Source organism: Cryptomeria japonica, chromosome 10 (assembly GCF_030272615.1).
Source record: "Cryptomeria japonica chromosome 10, Sugi_1.0, whole genome shotgun sequence".
Taxonomy (NCBI): domain Eukaryota; kingdom Viridiplantae; phylum Streptophyta; class Pinopsida; order Cupressales; family Cupressaceae; genus Cryptomeria; species Cryptomeria japonica.
In genome coordinates this window covers 253,674,734-253,696,239 of record NC_081414.1, presented here as the reverse complement: position 1 = coordinate 253,696,239, position 21,506 = coordinate 253,674,734, and the positions used below count along the sequence as shown (strand labels likewise).

The 21,506-nt window shown below is 36.0% G+C and overlaps 1 protein-coding gene across 1 annotated transcript; it reads right to left on the bottom strand.

The window, feature by feature from the left end:
- Nucleotides 1–14,403: 14,403 nt before the first annotated feature.
- LOC131059837 (lysine histidine transporter 2) lies at nucleotides 14,404–20,317 on the bottom strand. The gene is made up of 8 exons (XM_057992885.2): nucleotides 19,691–20,317; nucleotides 17,960–18,123; nucleotides 17,104–17,487; nucleotides 15,964–16,357; nucleotides 15,691–15,796; nucleotides 15,495–15,586; nucleotides 15,180–15,248; nucleotides 14,404–14,943 (listed from the first exon to the last, which is right to left on the bottom strand). The coding sequence occupies exons 1-8, from the start codon at nucleotides 19,733–19,735 to the stop codon at nucleotides 14,845–14,847; spliced, it is 1,353 nt and encodes a 450-aa protein (XP_057848868.2). The 5' UTR covers nucleotides 19,736–20,317; the 3' UTR covers nucleotides 14,404–14,844.
- Between the last annotated feature and the right edge of the window lie 1,189 nt (nucleotides 20,318–21,506).

Sequence of the window (21,506 nt, the reverse complement as noted above, 5' to 3'; positions counted from 1 at the left end):
AGTGGGTTTGGTGGGTGAGGGAAAATAGGATTTTTATTAAAATAAAATTCATTTATTTCAACAAATAGGTGCAAGTTGCATTTTTAGGAGAATGCAAGTGGGGGGAATTTAATGGTTTAAATAAATGTTTTATTTAATTTATTTAAAAGAGGAAAAGGGATTTAAATGAAATAAATAGGATTTATTCATTTAGTTGATTGTGAATTTGGTTTAATGAATTAATTAAAATAAATCGAATAATTTATTTAATTAATAGGAGAATATTTTGAAGATGAATTAATTAAATGTGGCTAGTGGGTTTTTAATTAACTGGTGGCTAGTGGGTTTTTAATCAAATAAATAGCAAATATTCATTTAATTAAAATGGACAGATTTATGTGACTACAATTAGGCTTAGACCTTAGAGGACCTGAGATGAGCTCTAATACCAATTGATGGTATGATGAAAGAACAAGGATCTAGTCAACTATTAAGAGGGGGGGTGAATCGGTAGATAGAAAAACTGATAAACTTTCACCTTTCTCAGAAATAACCTCTCAAGTAAACTTAGAACTATAAATGCAATATCTCTATCAAGATAAAACTGTCAAGATAAACTTGTCAAACTAAACCGGTTGACTGTTACAACAGATAACAGTAAACAACTTGAAACTCACAATCATCCAAATACTTTTACTTGACTTAAGTAAAACTACATTTTAGATTGTTATTGGTTAACATAACTTATCAAAGTGAAATAAGTAGTTAAGCAATTCAACCATAGAAACATAACCACAAAAACATTCACCACTTGACACAATATTTTTGATGTGGAAACCCATGGGAAAAACCATGGTGAGATGAGACTCACAAGATAACTATCTGAACTCTTCTGAAGTTCGCCCTATTAGGAGCCAAGTCTTTTAAAGCTTTTACAAAAAGTCTTGTTAAGAACAGATACTGTTAGGGACCACCCAGTTAAGGAATTGACTATAATGCCTTGTTTGAAGCAATACCCTATGCGGAGTAATGTTTGTAAAGGATTTAGAATCCAAGATAATGGATCACCTTGTTAGAGGATTTGAATAACATCAAGCTTGTTAGAGCTTACCCGGTTAGGGGATTTAACTGCTATAATTGTTAGAAAACAACAGGAGTTTGATGATCTATTTGAATAGCACTTCTCTTGCTTGTTCAGATCCTTTTCATACTCTTATCTATCTTTACTCAAACTACAGATACATCATCCAGTTCGGCAACCACACACTCAATTCAACTTTGCCAACTCTAAAACTAAACAACTCATTGACCTTATAAACAAATCAACTAGGTCGGTAACACAACAAAAATCTAATTCACATAGATATTACAAATAAGTCGGTTCAAGTATGACCATTGGATTACATAACAATCTCTACACATCATTCAAGAAAGCCTCAACCACTCCTTGATCGCCACTTCATCAATCTCAGTAACTCATCACGCGCTTTGCATTACATGCAATATACTTTCTCATTCCCAAGACAAAAACCGTTACCTCAACACGTCAAAAAAACTTTGAAACTCTCTTCATACAATATGCATACATGTCATAAGCATTACTGCTCATCATCAAATCATAAACCAATATAACCAATTCACCAAACTTAATCGGTTAGGGTTTATAAAAAAAATAGGTAGGGTTTACCGGTTCAACTCTTCAATACTTAGCAATACCGGTTCACTCCACAAACTTACCTACTAGTTACAGTTTCCTTTCACTAGCTCTTCCTACCGGTTACAAAACAACATTACTGGTTAATTGACATCAATGACGATATAACATTTCATTAATGCAATCTTCATGCAAATGCCAACAGTTTTCAACTGAAGAATCTAATTTTCATATTGTTCTACAAACTTACGTTGATTACTAGCTAAAAACTCAGTCTCTTCAATAAGAAAATTAGTTATATGTTCATCCGAATCAAAAAATTTCCAGTTAACACTGTTATCTGGAATTGAAGGCCTAACAACAACCTCAACAAACTGTTGTACCTGAATATTCTCTACCTGTTTTGGGATATCAAACTAAGAACCTAAGGCAACCAATTTATCAGCTTCCTTATTATGATTTCTAGGTACTAACAACAGATTAAAGGCGTCAAAGTCTTCAATTAAATCCTAGATTCTATTCTTGTACATCTTAAGAACATCATTTTTAGTCACATTGATATTCCTTACTTGATTCACCACTAATTCACTATCATCAAATTCTTGCAAACACTTGATATTTTTCTTCCTAGCCCATTCTAAACCAAGTGTAAGTGACTCATAGTACAATTGAAGGAAAATATAAAGGTTGAATAGTATCTCTTACCTTTAGGAGAAACCAACATAGCACCACCTCTAGAACCAATTTTGCTTCTTGATCCATCAAAATAAAGTTGCCAAACTTCATTCCTTTGCTGATCAGGCTGCTGATTGCATTGTTGTTTGTCATATGTTTCAAGGTTAGGGACAACAATACCTTCTTCATGAATCATATAAATACCAAGTCCTACTTCATCCATATGCTTGAATGGATCATCCACATTGTTCTCAACTACCCACTCGTCCAAAATTACATCGGGTATGCCCTCTATAGGTGTGTTTGGGTCTTGAAAAACAAGTAGTTCTTCATGATCATGAATGCCAAGATCAACATTTATGGGGCTTGTAGTGAATGGTTCAAGATTTTCATTGGTCAAAGGCTCTTATTTTATGGTCACCTTGGTGCCATACCTTGTTCTAAAAAACATGTGAGACCAATCTAAGGAAATAATATCCTCCCAACTTAGCAGTGAAATCTCTAGAAAGACATATAGCAAAGTATGGTGGTAGGTCTACTATAAAAATATCTTGTGAGATCGAGAAATTTGGACATGCATGTAATGTGAGACCAATATTTTTTATCACTCCAACTATCTTTATTGTTATTCCATCTAATTGGACAACTCCTTTAAAAATAGGCTCATAAGACAAACCAAGCTTATCAACTAGTTTTTTGGGCATTATTGAGTTGCTTGCTCCTAAATCAATCATGCAATTGTGGATTAGGTGTTGATCAACAATCAAAGTCACATAAAATCGAGGTGGTTTGACTGTTTGGGATGGCCAATTAATCTTGGTATGGGTGTCATTAATAAGCACAACTTTGGGTTGATCTTTCTGAGGCTCATTTGGAAACGACATATTATATAAAGCTTCTTGTAGTAAGTCTTTTTGTCTAGGCATGTGAAAAGCATCTATCATTGACATAGAAATAGTGGTTTTCTTCATAGACTCCACAATATTAAAAATAGGACCACTAACCTTTTGTTGTACTTTAGGAACAACAGCGTCAGAATGTGTTTGTACTAGCTATCGTTGAGCTTTAGGCTGATATTTGCTTGCCTCGGGTTGACCTCTTAGCAAGATTTGAACATTTTGAGCAGGTAGAGGTCCTTTGTTAGCTTGCTTTCTTGTAGAAGCTTGAGTGTTTCCTTTATCACCTTGCTACTGGCCTTTATCATCTTTTTTGTTGATCATTACCAACTTGTTGTCCCACATCTAAATCCCTCTTTTTTGACCTTGTGTTGGCTGCTATAGGTGTATAAGGTAGATTTTGACTTTGTGGGTGATTAACCACACAAAATTCTTCACCTTGCCAATTCATCAAAGCAACATCAAGACTTTCTTTCTCTTCATTAGTCCCTTGTCCCGCATGTTGAAAAGACAACATTATTTTGAACCATAAGAGCTTGAGACTGAGCATGCATTACATACGAACAAGAATCCTGATTGTGAGCTTGGTTGCATGGTAAACACCAATCTTATGCCAAATTATTTTACACAGGTACAATATCTTTTGAAGAGGTAGCAACATTTTGATTTTATGGTTGATTGGGCCTATTATTGTAATTTTTTCTTTGATTCTGAGGATTATCTTGGTAATTAGGCCTATTAGGCTGATATTGAGCTTGGTAAGCTCTATAATTTCAGCCTTGTTGGTTCTTAAGGCTCACTAAATTATTGCTAATATTCTGCAACAACTTTGCCAATTTTTCTTGGGTCTCTTGCAATTCTGAATTTGCTAGAACAACATTATTTTGAGCAATATTTTGAAGACCTAATACTGGAACAATAGGTAATGATGCTATAGGGGGTACTTGGATTGGCATCAATTATAGCTGCATATCAGAGAAAATAGGCATTGGAGGCCTGGGTTAAATTTTACCAGCCTGAATAAGATTATTTTCAACTATAATAGAAATATCATAGGTTGTAGGTAATGTAACTCCACTCATAGATTGTATCATAACAACAATATCACTATTTACTACTTTAAGATAATACAAGAAAACATGATCTAGTAAAGGTCTTATCATTGTTGGTATTCGGCTCTGGGTTATCTAAAAAAAATAGTTGAAATTAGTCATCTTCTCTTGAGGAGCTCTTTTAATGGTTGTCATTTGTTCCACCAAGGAAAGATGATCTGACTTATCTGAAAACTATTTAGTCAACTTGTCTCCTGAGTCATCCCATGTTCCAACAGAATTAACAGGCAAACCTTTGAACAATTGGAGTGCTTTGCCTTTGAATGATGCTGCTAAAAGCCTCAATGCCACATTCTCTTCTATTACATGATGAACACCACATAGGGAAGCCACATCCCTTATGTGTTCTATTGGCGTAGTCTAATCCTCACTGATGAAAATAGGCAGATTTATCAAGGCAGCCATCGGTATGTCATTGTGTTGAGTCAAATTCAATGGGTTGCCCCCATTGAATGGTATGAATGCATGTGATCTTGGATAGGCCATTGGATTTACTGGTGGGTTTAAAGGAGGATTAACTAGTTGATTTGGGATATTGGGTATTTGAGTTGAAGAGACTACAAATAAAGGAATTGTACGAACTACAAAAGAAGGCTGAGAATTAGGAAGATTAGGCAGAGGTTGAGAATTGGGAAGATTAGGAAGATTCCAATTTATGAAATCGATGTCTTACTTTACGTTTTTCTCTTCCTTTGTGATGGTGGTAATTCAATATGCTCAACATGATCCTCACTTTGCCTTGTCTGGATATTTCTCATATGCTATTAGGACTTGATGTGCTAAAAAAACCAAAAAATTAGAGTCACCAGGTACTTGAAAATAAACCTCAAAAGGTTGTAATACTAATGCAAATACCAAAAAAGTAGTAAAAATGGAGCTTTATGTTGGCATATGATGAAGTGGTGATAATGTATGTTGTCATTGATGTCAATAAATGAACCAATATATGGTACTCAAGCAGGTGAACTGGTATGAACCGGTGTGAAGAATGGAAGTGGCTATAGTCAATCGGGATGGAGTGAACTGGTGTCGGGGTTCACAGTCTGACTACCCGTTTTTAGTCTCAGTTCAGCTCGAGGGTTTTCGGTTTGGTGATCTGACTTGTGCAGTGCAACCGATGATATTCTGTGATGAGTTAGTTAAGAGATAAGGATGAGATCGAGATGCCACGTCAGCTATGTGCATGTGAAGAATCTCTTTGAGGATCTTGCACGTGAAGAGCGAATGCATTGAATGTCTACCTCAGGAATGTGCATTTCTATTAGCGGTGTGTGAAGAACGCGCGATGGGTTACTGATTTCCAGGTGCGGTGAAGATTGGATGATGCAAAATAACTTGAGATCTTTCTCAGATTTTTTTATTCTATGCAATGCATTTTAATGGTCAGGATCGGACCGCTTGTAACTGAAAACCTAAATGTTTAGGGTTTAGGGTTTATGCTACCGACCTAATTGTTGTCTATAAGGTCGATGATGTTTTTTATTGTTTGTGTTGGAAAAAGTTGTGTTTATGTTTGTGTGTTGGAGACTTGATACTTGCCAAACCAAAGTAAGGAGTCTACAGAGTGTGATTGCAGAAGAGAGGAACTGAAAAGGATCTACCTTAGCAAAGTAGTGTTGTTATCAGATCAGAGTTTTATTTGTTGTCTTCTAACTATTTCAACAGAAAGAAAATCCCTTGACCGGGTAGCTTTAACAGGCTTGTTGCAAATCCTCTAACCAGGTGACTCAAGCTCATTAAGTTCTTTAAATCCTCTAGCGAGGTAGCCTTTAACAGGGTTTCAACCTTTAACAGTGTTTATAGCCATCCCTTAACCGGGTGATCCCTAACAAGATCGGTTCCTAACATAACCTTATTGTAAAGTCTTTAACCAAACTAGGCTCCTAACAGAGAAGACTTCAAAAGAGTTAAAAAACAAGCTTGTGGGTATTTATCCCCACTGTGGTTTTTCCCATTTGGGTTTCCACATGAAAAATTTGTGTGTCATGGGCTGTGTATTTTTCATGTGATGATTGAGTAGTTTTTGTTTAGTTGAATATGCATGCAGTGCTAAATGGTTGTGATATTACTAATGCAACTCATGCATGATCAAACTGGTAAAATAGCTATCTAGATTTGAGAATTGTTGGATGCTATGAAGTACTTTTGTTTTACCAGTTTAGTTGTTTGAAGTATTTCTGTTAGCCAGTATTGCTATGGTTAAGTACAGTGGTATAGACAATTGGTTATCTGTGATCAAAGAGTGTCAAAATATTGAAGTAAGTTTTTGTGTGTATTGATTCACCCCCCCCACTCTCAATACCGTTTAGGGTATTAGTTGTTCATCATTATTCATCAATTGGTATCAGAGAACTTCTAGGTCCTCGGTGATATAAGCTTAACCGCTTGAGGCAAAAGATCCTTCTTTAATGATGAAGAGGGAAGGTCCTAAGTTCAATAGGTACAATTTCAAAATATGGAAGGACATAATGAAGATTTATATCAAGAGTTTGGGTGCTCAACATTGGAGCTATGTTGAGAATGCCTATGTAATCCCTTCTGGCACTCTGACCGATGATCAGAAAAGAGAGATTCAAGAAAATGGGCAAGTCATGGAAGCCCTTATTAGCAGCCTATCTGATATTGAGTTCATTGAATTACAAGATAAGGACAATCCTAAGGATGTATGGGACACACTAGAAACCATTTATGGTGGTGATGAGCATGTCAAGAAGGCTAAGGAAGAAAGCCTCAGAGGAAAATTTGAAGACATGAGGATGGTTGAAGGTGAGACCATTCAGCAATATGGCATAAGGATAAAGACTATGGCTAGAGATATCATTGAGAGCACTGGTGGAACAATTGACGATTCCACCATTGTCAGTAAAGTTTTGAGATAATTGTTACTGGTCTATGCAATCAGGGTTGCCTCTATCCAAGAGCTAAGGTATATCAACAAAAGAAAGGTATCCTTAGACTCTATTATTGCTAAATTGACTACATATGAATTGAATGGCTATGATGGTAGCATTTAGAAGACTGAGTTAGCCTTCAGAGCATATGCTTCCTCCGCACCTACCAGGAGAGGAAAAGAGGTTAGCACTAGTTATGAATCTAGGCCAAGCAAAGATATGGATGATGAGGAGATTATGATGGAGTTTGAAGCTCTTCTCACCAAGAGACTTCCAAAAGGCATCAGAAAATACAGAGGTAAGCTTCCTTTGAAGTGTTTTTCCTACAATAAGATAGGACATATAGCTATTAACTATCCTAACAATGACAATAAGGATAAACCAAAATGGTTTAGAAAGTATAAGGGAGAAGGTAGGAGAAATTGTCTTGTTGCAGTGGATAAAGGTGTTACCGATGAAGAATCTGAGGATGAAGAGAGTGAGGACATAGTGTTTGTAGCTGTCAAGGAAGAGGTGTCTGACCAGAAAGCCCTTATCTCTCGCATTGACAACTCTAATGAGTGGATCATTGATAGCGGGTGTTCTAACCACATGACTAGTGACCAGAGAAAGTTTCTAACTCTAGAAGAATATGATGGAGGTGTTGTCTGGTTTGGCAACGATGCACCTTGCATGGTAAAAGGAAAAGGATCCATCTCACTGAATGGAAAGAGCAGTGTGGATGATGTCTACTGGGTGGAAGGCCTTAAGCACAACCTTTTGAGTGTTGCTCAGATGAATGACAAAGGACTTATTCTAGAGTCCAAAGGTGGGGTCTACAAAATAATCGGAAAGAGTGGTGAACTTATTGCCACCGGTAAACAGACCAAAGGAAACCTATTTTAGCTGAATGCCTAGATCAGTCAGTGTCTGGTGGCAAAGTTTGATGACAGTTGGATATGGCATAGGAGACTGTCATATAAACTTTGATAATATAGTAAAGGCCAGTAAGATCAAGGCAATAAGAGGGTTGCCTTTGCTAAACAAACTAGAGAATGTCAACTTGGGAAGATGTCTTCCTCAACATTCAAAGGTAAGTCTTTTTTAGTAGAGAACTTACTTGATCTAGTGCACACCGATCTGTGTGGTCCGATGAAAACAAGAAGTATTCAGGGAGATCGGTATTTCATGATTCTTACCGATGACTGCTTAAGAATGATGTGGGTCACATTCTTGAAAGACAAGTCTGAGGCGTTTGGAAAGTTCAAAGCCTTTAGAGAATTGGTTGAGAAGAAGAGCGACAGAAGAATAAAATGCCTTAGAACGGCATAGCAGAGAGGAATAACAGGATTGTAGTGGAAGCGGCCAAAACTATGCTGATCTAAGGAAAGGTAGCTCACACATTTTGGAGAGAAGTTGTAAGAACTACAGTCTATACTATGAACCAGGTACTCATCAAGAAAGGTAAAGACAAACCCCCTATGAGTACTAGAATGGGAGAACTCCTAATGTAAGTTATTTCAAAGTATTTGGCAACAAGTGCTATATCAGGAGAGGTGAGCATCTGATAAAGTTTGATGCTAAGTGTGATGAAGGAATATTTCTGGGATATTCCACTAAAAGCAAAGCTCTCAAGTGCTACAACAACAAGACTCAAAAAATTGTTGAGAGTATCAATGTCAGGGTTGATGAATCCCCTGAGAAGCCTGAGGAAACCGACAACAATCAAATAGAAGATGAACCGGGCTTAGCCTTCTGGGAATCGGTTAAGAAAGAAACAAGTGACAAACACTGCAAAGACCTCAGTGTTTCTATACCGGTAGAAGCTGCAGTAGGAGAGGAAGAAGATGAAGTGGAAGATGAAGAGGAAAAGCAAGTGGAACCAGCTAGGGTCATTCCTAGGTATGTAAAACTACATCATGATTTGAAGCAGATCGTTGGAGATAGAGATACAGGGATACTCACAAGGAGAAAGGTGAATGAAAACTCCTGCATGATTTCAGAATTTGAGCCTAAGACCACTAGAGAGGTACTCATTGATGAAGACTAGATAAAGGCAATGGAAGAGGAGCTGGACTAGATAGAGAAGAATGCAACATGGTCCTTGGTAACCCAGACCAGAACACAAGAATGTCATAGGTACCAAATGGGTCTTCAAGAATAAGTTGGATGAAGAAGGCATAGTGGTAAGAAACAAGACAAGACTTGTATGCAAAGGATATGTATTGCATGCTAGGACCAAGAATTTTGAGCTCAAGTATCATTTCTTGAGAGAGAAGGTTCAGAATAAAGAGGTGGTATTAAGACATGTTTCTAGTAAGGAGCAGCTAGCAGATATATTCACTAAGCCCTTACCAAAGACTACAATTTACCTATTTGAGAGGTGAATTAGAAATTATGCCCCTTCATGAAATACATTAAAGATGTGTGATCCACATCAGTCAGGTACTGCAGTGACCAATCTTACAGGATTGATGTGTTGAGGGATGCTACTCCACAGGGGGAGTAGCATGGTGGAGCTTGGAAGATTATGCCTCCACTTTGGCATTGTTGTCAAAGGGGGAGAAGATATATTGTTTGGGGAGAAGATGTTGAACATGTACACACTGATCAGTCCAGATGATGGTGATCTTTTAAGTTGCACAGGTATAGTGTCAACAGGTGTATATATTTTTCTGAGCAATTATTCACTGAGTATTGCCATCAATGCCAAAGGGGGAGATTGTTGGCATATGATGAAGCGGTGATAATGTATGTTGTCATTGATGTCAATAAGTGAACCAGTATATGGTGCTCAAGCAGGTGAACCGGTATGAACCTGTGTGAAGACTAGAAGCCGCTATAGTCAACCGAGATGGAGTGAACCGGTGTTGGGTTTCATAGTTTGACTACCGGTTTGTAGTCTCAGTTCAACTCGAGGGTTTCCGGTTTGGCGCTCTGACTTGTGCAGTGCAACCAATGACATTCTGTGATGAGTTAGTTAAGAGATAAGGATGAGATCGAGATGCCACGTTAGCTATGTGCATGTGAAGAATCTCTTTGAGGATCTTGCACGTGAAGAGCGAATGCATTGCATGTCTACCTCAGGAATCTACGTTTCTCTTAGCAGTGTGTGAAGAACGTGTGATGGGTTACTAATTTCTAGGTGTGGTGAAGATTGGACGATGCAGAATAACTTGAGATCTTTCTCAGATTGTTTTATTCTATGCAATGCATTTTAACTGTCAGGATCGGACTGCTTGTAATTGAAAACCTAAATATTTAGGGTTTAGGGTTTATGCTACCGACCCAATTGTTGTCTATAAGGTCGATGATGTTTGTTATTGTTTGTGTTGGCAAAATTTGTGTCTATGTCTGTTTGTTAGAGACTTGATACTTGCCAAACCAGAGTTAGGAGTCTATAGAGTGTGATTGTAGAAGAGAGGAACTGAAAAGGATCTACCTTAGCAAAGTAGTGTTGTTATCAAATTAGAATTTTATCTGTTGTCTTCTAACCATTTCAACAGAAAGAAAATCCCTTGATCGGGTAGCTTTAACAGGCTTGTTGCAAATCCTCTAACCAGGTGACTCAAGCTCATTAAGTTCTTTAAATCCTCTAGCGAGGTAACCTTTAATAGGGTTTATAGCCATCCCTTAACCGAGCGATCTCTAACAAGATTGGTTCCTAACAGAACCTTATTGTAAAGTCTTTAACTGGACTAGGCTCCTAATAGAGCGGACTTCAAAAGAGTTAAAAAACAAGCTTGTGGGTATTCATCCCCACCGTGGTTTTTCCCATTTGGGTTTCCACGTGAAAAACCTGTGTGTCATGGGCTATGTATTTTTCATGTGATGATTGAGTAGTTTATGTTCAGTTGAATATGCATGTAGTGTTAAATGGTTGTGATATTACTAATGCAACTCATGCATGATCAAACCGGTAAAATAGCTATCTAGATTTGAGAATTGTTGGATGTTATTTGAAGTACTATTGTTTTACCAGTTTAGTTGTCTGAAGTATTTCTGTTAACCGGTATTGCTATGGTTAAGTACAGTGGTATAGACAACCAGTTATCTGTGATCAGAGAATGTCAAAATATTGAAGCAAGTTTTTGTGTGTACTGATTCACCCCCCCCTCTCAGTACCGGTTAGGGTATTAGTTGTTCATCATTATTCATCACTTTAATGAGCTGAGACAACTCAACGTGTCCCATCAGACATGCCAAAAATTGTTGTCACGAAGGAATGCACCCGTGATGTCAAAACAATGAATGCTTAATTTGCAATCCTATGAAGCATGGGAATACTTTCAGGTTGTGGGCACCTATATTTAAAGTAGACCTCTAGATTATAGGTTTAAGTTATTCAACTATTGATAACATATGATGAATTTTTATGTCTCGAGCTCTAACAACCCTCTCAACATCTTGTAGGTACACCTGAAAGTGGGGAATGAAGGACTGAAGAGAGGAAGGAAGCTGAAACAGAGTTGAAGATGAAGCATCAACCTCAACATTGAATAGGCAATGAAGGATATAATATTTCGTTATAAGCTTTCTTTTCTTATCTCCAGTTGTATATCTTTGATCCTATGTTATCAATGTGGTCCAGTCATTCCCACGGCTTGTGTGGGACTTTTAAACACTTTTTCATCCTTAAGGCATGAAACAACAATGTTTAAATAATCTTGTATGCTTTCTCATTTCATAATGAATAAAATATAGCAGTACTATGCAATTTTGATATATCTTTGGTTATGAGTTTTGCAAAATAAACTGAATTCATTTGAGATACTTCATTGCAAATAAACTATCAACAAAAATGAATGTACCTTTCACCTTAAATGTAGCAAATAATACCAGCTCTACCAAAATTGGTAATAGCTACAAATCTCCATCTTCTTCAATATCAATATAAAAGTCTCACAAGAACAAAATGTGGAGTATCAAGCTCTTTCAAATAAGTTAAAAAAATTAAAATTCTATTAGTTTGAACAAATTAATTAAGATAAATTTTATAAAAAATACATACTTTTTTATGACACTGATTGATTCCTTATGATTTACTTGAATCTTTATACCATGTCGACAATTTAATATTATCAGATATTTATTTGTATTTTTATAATCTATAATCAAACTCATAATTTATATTGCTTCAAGAGAAAACATTCTGATAAATGAAAATGAGTTTGCTATGTTTTTTATTATATTAATAAGGAAACGAGATGCTAACCATTACAAAATAGAGAAAGACATCAGTAAACAAGATGACAACCCAAAAAGACTAGCCACTAGACTAGTTTGAAACACAAAACAGTAGGAAAGAGCAAAACAATAGAAAACATAAAACAACAAAAAAAAAATCCATAGTCTGAAACCATAGCATCTAGAGTGTTGTCCTAATCAGCAACTCCACGAGGAGGGCCTTCTTTGCTTTCCTTGTGACATCCTCATACCCAACCTCTTTTTCTACTTTTTATATTTTTTATCTAGCTTGGGTTGACTATAACCACAGGCAACGCAATTTTCCTCATCAGAACATTAAATATTTTCGCTACTTTGTTCATAATATTTTCTAGATCGATGATTCTCTTCTTAAAGAGCTTTAAGGAATCATAAATATTAGACACTTATTCTTGGAACTTGGGCATTCGACAAAGCTATCCCACAAATATTCTAAGTTCTCGACCCTGACCTGAAGATCCTAGATATCTGCAAAGGTTCATCTTTACAGTCAGAAGCCTCTTATTCATTGGACTTTCTGTCCACATCAGCATAATCATCTTTAGACGCAGAATCCTCTTTTCCTTGGTCTCTTTGTCCTCATTAGCATAACTTTTTTGAAGACCTTCAAGAGAATCCATATCACAAAGGCTATCCTTTTGGCCAGCATTTGGAAATAGAACATACGAGGGAGAAAGAGAAAGGGAATCAACAACAGTAATGTCTAACAACTGGAATCATCAGAATTCTCCTCGAGTTTTTCTCTTTTCTTCCTTTGTGAATAATTTTCAACTGTGAATATTCGTGAAGAGCCATTCCACTTATAACACTTTTGCCGCCTTGATTTGAGACATGGGATTGATAATTAAGTAATTAAATGCTAAGATAGGACTCTGAAATTGAACTACCTTTATATTGAAAATGAATCTAATCTATTTCCGAAATATTTCGAAATTGTCATAGCTTTAGTCTTATCATACATTCGAGTCATCATCGTATTGATGGATCTATCTTATAACCCATAAACTTTGTTTGGTTAAAAGCCTACCATTTTTCTACAGTTCATCTTGAAGTTTGCTCCTCTATAAATGTTAAGGACTAGTGATGTTTATAAACATTGAGGGGAGAGTGCTAGATCATAAAAGTCATTTTCAACCCTCTTGGCAGGACTAGAAAAGATCAAGGACAACAAGCTTCAAAGATGCAAATGCTCTAGACTTATGCCATGCAATATTAGATTCCTTTTAGGTGCCCTAATTGAAATGTTCGTAACATGCTCCTTTTTATAAATGTGAATGATATTTGAATGACTACTTGATAATCACAGATAATACTTTTAAATACAAGGTTATAATAATAAATCATGCAAACATATGTTTAGCTAGTTCAAGTGTAAAAGAAATGAGTGCGAGGTGGCCAAAACTTTAATTTGAATTGTTAAAACTTTAATAGTTAGCTCTGTAGATGCAAGTCTGATTCCACACATGTAGGAGTGCTCTACCAAATTCTAAAAACAATCCAATCTAGATTTCAGCAATTTGCTTCCAAGACACATAAGAAGCTGTGATTTTGAGTTACAGTTCAAAAGTTCTTGATTAAAACAATTGACAACTATCTTTTGACCATCGGTATTGGCTACACATTTAATTTTGTTATTTTTCAGATGTCAAATTTTTGTTATGAATGGAGTGGATAAGATCAAATACATGAAAACGTGTGAAAATAAGACTAGATAATAGATCAAGGAATGATCCCAACTTCACACAAGATTGTGCCATTTGTTGATATGTAATTGCATCATGTCCCTCAAAATAAATATACATATTTCACCTTTACTTTCCCTATGTTAAAATCTTTCAATATTATCATGCAGCAAGAATGCATAAGGGAGCTATAGAATACAATAGAATACAATATTTGTGCATGTGTTACTGATATTCTAAGTTAAATATCTATTTGCATACATGCTGCATCATTTATATAGTTAAAACCCAATATTTTCACAGAAGACATATTCTTTTTAAAGAGCCAGAAATATTAGTATTAAGAAATAAAATTTTTCAAAAATATAGAGATTAACACTTATCCAGTTTTTCTGGGTCTTCTCTGAAACTATAAAATTCAAAATGGAACTTAATCGCTGATGAGAGCAGTTTTTCATCCCACAATATTTCTAGAAAATTCATCTAAAGCTTTAGAGATATCAACCTATCTTCTTCCAAACTAGGAGAATATCATCATACTGTTTTAACAAATTTTCCATAAAAACTATTCAAAATTATACTGTTTTAATAGAAGAGGTATTCTTACTCTACTGTACAATATAATTTCCTCATCAATTCCTTTTCAATTTTAGAAGAAGATATCACCCATCCGATTTTGAAACGAAAATAGAGAAGCAATATTTAGTAGGATAATATCCCCGTGTTCTTGCATGTAACTTCGATCATATTTTACTGGTAGAAATCATATGTGTATGCATCGATTATAATGCTTCTTAAACCTCCGACTGTTGATATTAGCATCAGTACAACCCCAAAAATGATACAGAACTGCACAAAAAAGATCAAATTAGGAGTCATATACTATAATAAAATTAATAGAATATCAGGAGATGCACCATTTGATTAAAAAGATACTTGTTAAGGGCATTACCTTTATAACCCTTTTTATGTAGGAGAAAATTATAAGAGGAAGCTGAATATTTTTTTATAAAATCTGAGACAAATTCACACTAACCCACATGAACTTAGTTAAGTTGAATGTATTACTATTTTGAAAGACTTACCCAATTGACCAACCAGGGTAAGCTGAACCTTTTGGGCTTGTTGATGATAAGCCACATGATACAGGGCAACTGTAAAGAAAAAGTATAGTGAAAATTTAATATCCGTTTCTTTTGCTTTAGGAACATTTAGACATTTCTAAGAAAATGAAATTTTGATACAAGATAGTATACTTAACTAATGCTATTGATTTGAACAAAACCGGAAAAAGTTAAAAAATTACTAAACAGGTACTTTTAACCTGTATAGGCTACTCTTTTCGATCCAATTTTGCTGGAAAGCAGTAATTGATGTTATATATAATGTGCAGAACTTACAAAATAGGTGGTTGGTGCAAAGGCAAGGCCTCCAAAAAAGCCAAGCAGATCCCCAAAGAAAGGAAATGTAACAGCAATGAAACAGGTGAAAGCTGTAACCCATGTTATAATATAGTTTAAAACAAAACTCAGAAATGTTAAAAGGGATTTACTGACTATAAATGGTTAAAAAATTGATACAACCAATGTGACTTACCAACATAACTAGATCGAGAAAGTAAACGAAGCCAAAATCCTGGGGCCAAGCTAAAATTTTTCACAAGCACTGTTTCAATCATATCATACACTGGCATAGCAAACACCTGAAATTATAGAAAAAAATGTAAGTACAATACCTTGGTATAATGCAATACTTATCACAAGAAACGTAGCATTCCCATGTAAGATCCGTAAGTCCAATGCACTGGTCTTTATCATGCAGCTGCAATGCAAATTGTGAAAGCACAAACAATAATATTTTAAAATCTACCTGATAACTACCAATAACATGTACCACCACCATCATGTTTGCAGCTGCAATAAGCCAGTCTGGTTTCTTAAGTGTCAATAGCACATTGTCATCAACAATCTGACCAAAGGCCCAATAACCAACTATAGCTACTGGGAAGTAACAGAGTGCAGTTACAAAATATGCAACTAGAACACCACGCCACATAGGAATTTTTGATGGTTTTTCTGGGGTTGAAGGAATAGTAGCTTGGATCTCCAGAGCTACATTATGTCCAGCAAATGCAAAGGCAATTACTCCCAAGGAATTCAACACACGAAAAACTGTGTTTGCTGGTGTTGTGTGTACATAACCATAGCTTACATCTTCCAGTTGGCCATGATAAAAACAGGCTCCCCAAGCAATGGTAGAGTAGCTGGTCAAACACAAAACATCATCTTCAGTCAGCAGATATGTGATTAAAGTACAGAGCCTATCCATTTCATGGATTACTTCTAACCAAATACTTCCAACAATGACACTTAAAGAATAATATTAAAGATAGAGCCTTGATAAGCATCTAGCTTGTTTGCTCTTTTGATACTTAAAGTTTGTCCTTAGTTTACCTTTGTGTACAAGCCATGACTGATGATGGTATAGAGGATATTTACCATAGTTCCATGGAGTTTCTTGATGGGGACAGCAGGTGCGGGTACGGGTTTCGAAGATCGAGGGGCCAAGGGCTTAAATTTGGGATGGTGAGGGGATGGCAATGGAGCTGTGGTGAGGGACGGTGCTGATGTAAAAATAGAGGTGAATTGAAATCTTCAAGGCAAAATCTTCAAGGCAAAATCTTTAATATAACATCTCTGTGAATTAAAGGCCAACTAGTTTTCACAGAGTGAAAAGTTGCAATCAGTATGTAATGACATGTGCTATATAGCAAGTGACCCAATGGCATTCCCAACAGAAATGGCGGAGGTGGTGGTGCTGTGGGGAGATGTTTCCCAAATCCCCAAATCTCGAAAACAGGGGACAGGTTTTTCTGGGGCCAGGGCGCGAGGGTGACGGGGGACAATTAACAAAATGGGTTTGTTGTATGAATGCCAATAAACTCGTACTTCATGGCAATAAATGCATTTAAAGTTGTTTTTTATAATAGAGGGGTTCTTGGAAAAATACCTGAGAGACATGACTGCTGCAGCCAAGGAAACACCTGCCACAGAATTCAAATTGGGTAATTGTGCTAAGAAGAAATGGACAGAGCTAAAAATCAGGATCCAGTAAGACTGTCTTATTTTTCCACAACTATGGCATACTGTCTCATGAAACTTTTTCAAGGATTGTCCTCCAGTAACCATGTAAACTATGTCCACACCCACTTCAACTGTCAAATTCAGGGGAACAAGAATCCATAGTCCACGGGTTTCTCCAAGTGTGTACTGTGCTAACTCATGATACCTATCAAAGCGCCTTCCTGGGACCGATTCATGCATATCAACCAGCTGCCAGAGTGTGTATAAGGTAATCATCCAAGAAAGGACAAGCAAACATATACCTGGACCCCTACACATGAAACCGAAAAAGGGGCATAAAAAATGTCAAAACTTTAGAAATAGGCAAATGAATCGCCATGTATTACAATGTTTTATACAAGCAAATCTTTCAATTATTTTGCGTCACATAGCATGTCTCACACTGAAACTGCATGCATATGTTAACCTGAAAATTAGAAAGCATCTGATGAATTGCTGTAGAATGCATGGATGTTATTTAGAAAAGTTCATAATTTTCCTTTTTATGTGATATCAGTATCCTTCTAAAAGGTATTCACATCTATGATCTGTGCTTCTGCGTTTTTGTGGCTCCACTCACCTTGTGACTATTTAATATGCCAATATTATTGATTACATGCTTGAATAAAACAGAGGCTATATCCCTTCATGAGGATTTTATTACACATCAATGTCTAGTTCTACCCACATCAATATTGTAGATTTACTTGTGTGCCTGTATAAGATACTACCCATAGACTTACCATCCTAAGAATACCATAGTATAGGGTAAGCTGAGTACTCCAGCACCAACCATAGCAGTGACATTGTGGAATGCAGAGTACCACCATTTGCCATTTCGTGATGATGTAACAGGAAGCCAATCATTTGCAGATCGTACCTTCTGAATGTCATCATCTGCATAATCCTGTAAGTGATCCAAAGGCAAATTTCAACAAAGTGAATGGACAGAAAAAAATCCCAAAAGATATACCAATCACTATCACAATTATAGAAACAAAAGGTGACAATATATGCCTTTTCTTGCCCGTGTAATTGGAGAAATGCAGTCAACTTATATATGACATTTTTGCATGATTAGTTCTAAACAGAGCATTACTAAATTCAACTCAAACCAAAAGAAAACAATTTCTTTTTAAACGTTTCATTCAATGGTTGGTACATCCTATTGTCATTTAAGAGTAATTCACACCTGAGATGATAATTTAGTTTTATTTTAACTAAGAATTCATTTCTGTAACCTTGGCTTACAGGTAGTCATATTCTTTATGATTCTACTTCCATCATCATCCAACATCCTTTTGAAAGGAATTGTGTCATTAAACTATCTAGACTAAAGGCATGGAATTCTTCTCAAAGAATCAAAACTATTAAAGATGCAGATAAGCGCATTTCTGAATTTCTGAAGGTTCTGAATGCCTTTAATCAATATTTTATTTTTTTCTTCAAAGTTCAAGATCCCACACCGGTTCATAAGTAGATCGTCAAACACCATTTAGATGTGACCCCTTGTCGTCTTTCCACCATTCGGTCTGTGGCCTGGAACAAACTCCTTTCCAGGAGGACCTCCTTTTGGTAGTTCATGGCAAGGCTTGCCTTCCAAGCTTGCCAATTTGTTCATCTTTTGCAATGTGACATCATTCTGTCTGATTTTTTTAAGAACATACTATTTGTGTACCTTGGTTAATATATAGATTTACTTCAAAAGAATAAACAAATAGAAAATACATAAATTTGAACACGTTTTAATAAAAAACTAATATAAAAAGCTGAAAACCAAGGTCGAGGGCCTTCCTTGAACTTCAGACAAGCTTGTTTCTTACAAAACAGTTACCTCTGTTACCTGTAAAATTCTATCATCAGTTAACTTCCCGGTCTTCAATACAACATTACGATAACATCAAAAAGAGGCCAACATAGCTATTATCATCCATTAGAAAAGTCCCCAACCATATGAGTAGTCTTTTTGGATACAAACATAGCAAGGATTCTATGGACCTATTGCCCCAAAATGGACACATATCACTGTACATCAACAGTTCTCACTGTTTCAACTATCAATAACTCTGGTTACTTACCACTAACAGTACACCCACATGACCATTAACCCAGCTAATTGCCAGCAGAAGTGATTGTATAGATCATGTTTTCAAAAATAGTTCTTAGTTTAATTATGAACTCTTCAACCATCCATGATGGATCATGGAATGTAGTAATTTGAAATATGATGTAAAAAATATCACACAATAGAATCTAGAAAACAATAACATAAACAATATAAATACAATCTAACTATGTAGCCCTTTGACCAGTAGATGCTATCTTCTTGTCTACAGTAGTTTAAACACACAGGAAATCACTAGATATCCCTGTAATTCGAGGTAATCTTCCAAATGTTATGAAACTGAAGATTTGCAGCATTCAGAGTCATCGTGTTCAGCACATGAAAGAAAAGGAGGGAAAAGATAACTTGCCTTGGCAGGAGCTGAGCTAACATTGAGACAATTCCCACTCACCATTCTGAGCTTCACAGCAGAGAAAACCCAGGAGTGATATATTAATTGCTTCCTCTACTCTTGTACATTCATTTCACTTGGACATTCCAATTTCATAAGTGTCCTTTTACCATTGAATTTAAAGAGGAGCCCTCTTTATTGCAGAAGAAACACTAACACTAAAATGGAGCGGGGTCCAGCAGAAAACAAAGAAAGTAAAAGCAAGTACACGGTCCCTCCTTCCACTATCCATCCAATATGAATATTCCACTACTTGAGCCAAAGAATTGAGGGATTTAAGTGTGTGCCAAGTATAAAATACAATGATTTTCCTGCAAGTATTTCCTCAACGACCGCACTCACGCATATTCCAATCAAAAACTACACTAGGGAATCCACTAACACCAACTTGAATAAAAATTATTGATAAAAGAGTGTTTAGCATACCCAGATTCACTTTTTCTGTTCATGGTGATGGGAAATTTTAAGTGAGCAGTCGGAGTCCGTAAAGTGGTTGAAGAAGCTTAGGAACACTCCAATGACGCCATTTATCTTGTTCCTGTCATGGGTAACCAGTCGGGGCACTGGACCAATGATTATTGCTACTGAAGGTTTTTTTTCATATATTTTGCTATTTTCGAAGGCTGTACGAACGAACGATGCTAGGGGTTCCCCGGAAGGGAGCATTTCGAAAACTATAATTAATTTTTTATTTCTAAAAACTAGGCTAAGTGGGAATGGTTGTAATGTGTGCTAATGACAATGCAGTAGTTGTTATAACTAATTTTATATATTTCAGGAGAATTTGTGTTTTTGAAAGAGAGGTCACAAGTTCAAATCTCCCAGGAGGCAAGGTATGTATGCCTCGTCTGTAGTAAAATTAAGTGCCTCTCCCAAGGAGTACAAGGTAGTCCCATATTGCTATAAGCCATTTGTAGTCCCATATTGCTATAAGCCATCTCTAAACCCATATATAGACCGTTCGACATCGTGGACTATAAAAGAATCCTTCTTTCTTTCTTTCATCCTAATTTCCTCATCGGTACATTAGATTTCAATATCGTTTTGGTTGTCTTCATATGAGACTGACTTGCTTATAATTGTTGTTTAGACTTCTAGGTAGACTTACTTGCTTATAATTGTTGTTTAGACTTCTAGGTAGTAAAGACAAACATTGTGGGAACCATTATGTGTACAAGGGTAAAAAAGTGGTCATTTCAAATTGTTGTTTGAAACATATTCCTTATTGCCCCTTACCCATTTTATTTGACAACAAAAAAAATTGCACAATTGATCCAACACTTATGTACAAATGCCCCACTAATCATACACTATTGGTACCATCAAAGTTGCACAATTGATCTAATTACTAACCATTTTTAATTTATTTTTTCCAAAAAATGGGTGGCTATGGCCCACTAAATGATTTTTTAGTTGGCTTTTTAATTAGTCAAATTCAATGAATGGTAATTGGAACATGGACAGTAAGTGGTGCTCTTCTCCTCTGTAAGTTCACTTTAAAAAGTTTAATTATTAAATTCTAATTGTATAATTTGATTTAGGGTATTATGTTGTGATTACAAAATGAGAAATATCAAAATATAAGGTTAAATTGTTTGTAATTAAATAAATTAAATTGTGATTGAAAGATTTTGAAGGAAGGAAATTGGAGATGAAGATGTTTGGAGAAACTTCGTCATAAAATTGAAATTTTATTGCTTGCATGAATTGTTGCCTAAGAATTCTATGAGTTGACTATGGTTTTCCTTGGCTCACCAATAGATGTGTAGACATA